Source organism: Notamacropus eugenii, chromosome 4 (assembly GCF_028372415.1).
Source record: "Notamacropus eugenii isolate mMacEug1 chromosome 4, mMacEug1.pri_v2, whole genome shotgun sequence".
NCBI lineage: Eukaryota > Metazoa > Chordata > Mammalia > Diprotodontia > Macropodidae > Notamacropus > Notamacropus eugenii.
The window spans coordinates 34,237,920-34,241,925 of record NC_092875.1 but is presented as its reverse complement, the minus strand read 5'-3'; the positions used below and the strand labels follow the sequence as shown (position 1 = coordinate 34,241,925).

The window sequence follows — 4,006 nt, the reverse complement described above, 5'->3', positions numbered from 1 at the left end:
AACACCATCTCACAGTGTGGCAGAAAGAGCACTGAGCTTGAAATCAGACAAACTGGACTTGCACAAGTTATTCCAACTCTCAGGGTCTTGGTTTGCTTATCTATTACATGAGGACGGTGGATTAGATGACCCCCAATACCTCTTTCTGCTCTAGATCTAAGATCCCAACAGCATTTACTACCTAGGTGACCTCAGGCAAGTCCCACAACCTCCCTGGGTCTCAGTTTCCTCATCTGTAAGATGAGGTAGTTGGACTGGATTATCTCTAGAGTCTTTTCCAGCTCTCAATCTACGAACCTGTGAAGGGACCATGAAAGCCCAGAGAGACAGGCTCCAACCCTCAGAGGGTGGGAGAATTTCAGTCAGAGGAAGAGAGAGTGGGAGAAGGAGACAGTTGGTTCCTTGCTTTGGAGGCCATCTTTGTAGCAGAGCTTGGTCCCTTGTGAGAAGGCTTGCGTATGGCCAGGCTGCTCTGGTTTAGACAAGGTCCGAGGTCATTAGTCGATGACCCAGAGAGGAGGCTCTGTGCCAGAGAGAGAAAAACACAATAGAAGAGTCTTGCTTTGGGAAACAGAGCAGAACTCTGGGTCACACACACACACACACACACACACACACACACACACACACACACACACACACCTGTACCCTCCATCTCTGGAACTGTTGGATTCAAAGCCAGCAGAGCAACGGATGACTGAGTGGAGGGGGAGGGGTTTTCCATGGTTCTGAGGGATGAGGGGAAAAGGAGATGTGATTTTTATTTTGATGCTAGGTACCATCCAAGGCTAGGGTATGGTGGTAAGAGCCCCACTGTAAAGACAGAAAGAGCTCATTCAGGGAGGAGATCCAAAAAGCCCTGGCTGCTGTTGCCATAAGGATATCACAAAATCAGACCCTGTCTTATGGTCATTGGTAGAGAATGGAGTCATCTGAGATCCTGGAGGTTCTCTGGGGGTGAGAGTCAATTCCTCTGCAGGCAGCTTTTGGGGGTGAGATAGGGTCATGTCACCCAAAGGACAGGGGCCTGAGTCAAGGAGCTGAAGGTCAGAGTCCCAGCATCCTAAACTGTTTCTCTCTGGTCATGTTCATGACTGTGTCTCCAGCCCCACTCCCTACAGGAGAGTCAATGGGTCATGGATGAGGAGCAGAAAGAGTTTCCATCCAGGGGTCCCCAGATGCAAACCTTGGGGTTTGGACTCAGTCCCTCCCATGTCAAGTTGGGGGTCTTCTTACTGTTGGTGGAGATTCTTCTTCCAGGTACATACTGCATTCAGAGATCAGTGTATTTCTCTTTCTATGAAATCATCATCCCTAGGAGACTGGCAAGCTGGAGGAGAGAAGACCAACCAGAGAAGATGCACTACTCCTTCTTTATGAAAGGGAGGTGGCATGTCATTAGCCTGAAGCAGAAAAAAGGGCTCTCCATCCAGAACTTCCCTGTCTACACCTACTCTAAAGGGATCCCAGGTCTGGACATGCCTTTTATCCAAGATGATTGCTACTATGATGGGTACCTGGTAGGTGACCAGGGGTCCTTTGCATCCATCAGCACCTGCTCAGGGCTCAAAGGAATCCTCATCATCCAGACAATTGCCTTCGGCATCCTACCAGTCAAATCCTCTAAAAAATTTGAACATGCTGTGTATCGCTTATCTAAGGTATCCCGTGATGCCTGTGCGGTCAAGGAAAGGGAAAACCAAGAGTCCTGGGCACACAAGATAGGCCTCAGCCAAATGGAACTCTCCCCAGCATACTTCCCCTATGCCTGGTCACACACAAAGTACTTGGAGATCTTTATAGTAGTGGACAACAGTCGGTTCCAGATGTGGGACAGGAATGTGACCACAACCACTCAGACACTTATGGATGTCCTTGCTTTGGTCAACCAACGCATGATGCAGATCAACCTAGAAGTTGTGTTGGCTGGGGTGGAGATCTGGTCTGAGAGGGACCTAGTCCAGATCTCTTGGGACCTTCAGGAAACACTCTATGACTTTAACCGATGGCAAGCTTCAGAGCTCCCCAAAAGGGCAAGGCACGATGTTGCTCACCTGGTCACTGGGCAGGATCTTGGGACCCACCAAGGCCAGGCATTTGTGGGGAGTGTCTGCACCTCTGGGAACAAGACAGGTGTGGAGGTCTTCCATCATGATGATGTGCCTCGGTTTGCTGCCCTCCTGGCCCATGAGCTGAGCCACAACCTGGGCATGAAGCATGACCATCCAGGTTGCTCATGCCCTGATTCACTCCTCTGTTCCATGCACAAGTCCATCACCCTGGAGGGGAGCTTCAGCAACTGTAGCGTGGAAACCTTCTATGAGATGTTGAGCAGGAGCAAAGGGATCTGTCTGTACAACAAACCTGAGCCAAGGAGCCCCTTTGGAAGGCAGTACTGCGGGAACAAGATTGTGGAGGAAGGGGAGGCATGTGACTGTGGCAGTCATTGGGACTGTGTGAAGGACCCGTGTTGCCTGCCCTCATGCCGACTGAAGAAAGGCTCAGATTGTGCTTTTGGGCCCTGCTGTAGAAAATGCAGGTTTACCCAAGCAACTATGCCCTGTCGTCCCAGCGTGGATGAGTGTGACCTTCCTGAATACTGCAATGGCACCTCCATGTGGTGCCAGCCTGATTCCTACAAACAAGATGGTGCCCCATGCAAGGGCAAAGGTTCCTGCTACCAGGGGCGGTGTAGAAGCCTAGAGAGCCAGTGTGTGGAGGTATTTGGGAAGGGCTCGAGAGCTGCCCCAGCCCGCTGCTATCACATGAACACCCAGGGGGACCGGTTTGGGAACTGTGGCAGCAAGTGGCAAGGACCAGTCAGGGTCTTTATTAAGTGCCAACCTAAGGATATCATGTGTGGGAGCTTGTACTGTGAGAATGTCCAGAGCCTTCCCCATAGAAAGAGCCACCATACTCTCATTCAGGTCCTCGTGGAAGACACATGGTGCTGGGGGGCGGATCTTCACAGCACCCTGGATATACCCCATGATGGTTCAGTGAAGGACGGCACCTCGTGTGGCCCACAGAAGATCTGTATCAACCAGTCCTGCCTGGATGCTGAGGCCATGCTCCACCAGGACTGCAGCCTGATCCAATGTCATGAGAGAGGGGTCTGCAACAACCTCCAAAACTGTCACTGCAATTATGGCTATGGCCCACCAACATGCGCATCCCAGGGCCATGGAGGCAGCATGGACAGTGGTCCCTCCCCCAAGGCCAGAGTCATCCACCAGAAGCTGGCTGCCCTGCTCTGGTTCCTGATGGCCACTGCCCTGCTGCTCACACCCATTGCCTTTGTGGGGATTTGCTTTTGGTGGAAGATGGAAAAGGCCCAGGGCAGGGAGCTGGAGACTCAGGATAGTTCAATGGGCAGGGAGGTTGGCTAGGCATGAAACTCCCCTTGCCCCTCCCCCACCTCCCCGGCTTCATCGGGTCCCTTCATTTCTGTAAGTGCTTATAACAGTCCAGCAGAAGGCAAGATCATCAGCACCCAGCCTCTCCACAAGGGACCAGGCTCTGCTAGGAAGATGCTAGTGCTTCCAATTTCTTTTTTTTAATTAAAAATGAATGAAGATCACTTCCACTAAAATCCTATTCAAACTTCATGGGATGTAGTGGTGACTGATGGAGGGTTTTTTATTCAATTCAAGCATTTAGCTAGGTGGCACAGGGTTGGACTTGGAGGCAGGAAGTTCAGTTCGGCCATTTAAGTCATATCTGAATCTTTGTGATCCCATTTGGGGTTTTCTTGGCAAAGATACTGGAGTAGTTTGTTATTTCCCCCTCCAGTTCATTTTACAGATGAGGAAACCGAGACAAATTGGGTTGAGTGACTTGCCCCAGGATCACACCGCTGGTAAGTATCTGAGGCCACATTTGAATTCAGGAAGAGGAGTCTTTCCGAATTCAGACCTGGCACTCTATGCACTATGGCACCACCTAGCTGCCCACTGGAGTCAGGAAGATCTGAATTCAGATTCAGCCTCAGACATTCACTAGCTGT

General features: G+C 50.9%; 1 protein-coding gene across 1 annotated transcript; it reads left to right on the top strand.

Moving 5' to 3' along the window:
- The first annotated feature begins 537 nt into the window (after positions 1–537).
- Positions 538–3,608, top strand: LOC140499257 (disintegrin and metalloproteinase domain-containing protein 1-like). Its single transcript, XM_072600421.1, has one exon. It carries the CDS (start codon positions 1,137–1,139, stop codon positions 3,387–3,389), a length of 2,253 nt encoding a protein of 750 aa, XP_072456522.1. The 5' UTR covers positions 538–1,136; the 3' UTR covers positions 3,390–3,608.
- Positions 3,609–4,006: the final 398 nt, after the last annotated feature.

Bases quoted from the DNA above. Each gene is read 5' to 3' on its own strand.
- LOC140499257 (XM_072600421.1), top strand. From the start codon at position 1,137: ATGGATGAGGAGCAGAAAGAGTTTCCATCCAGGGGTCCCCAGATGCAA.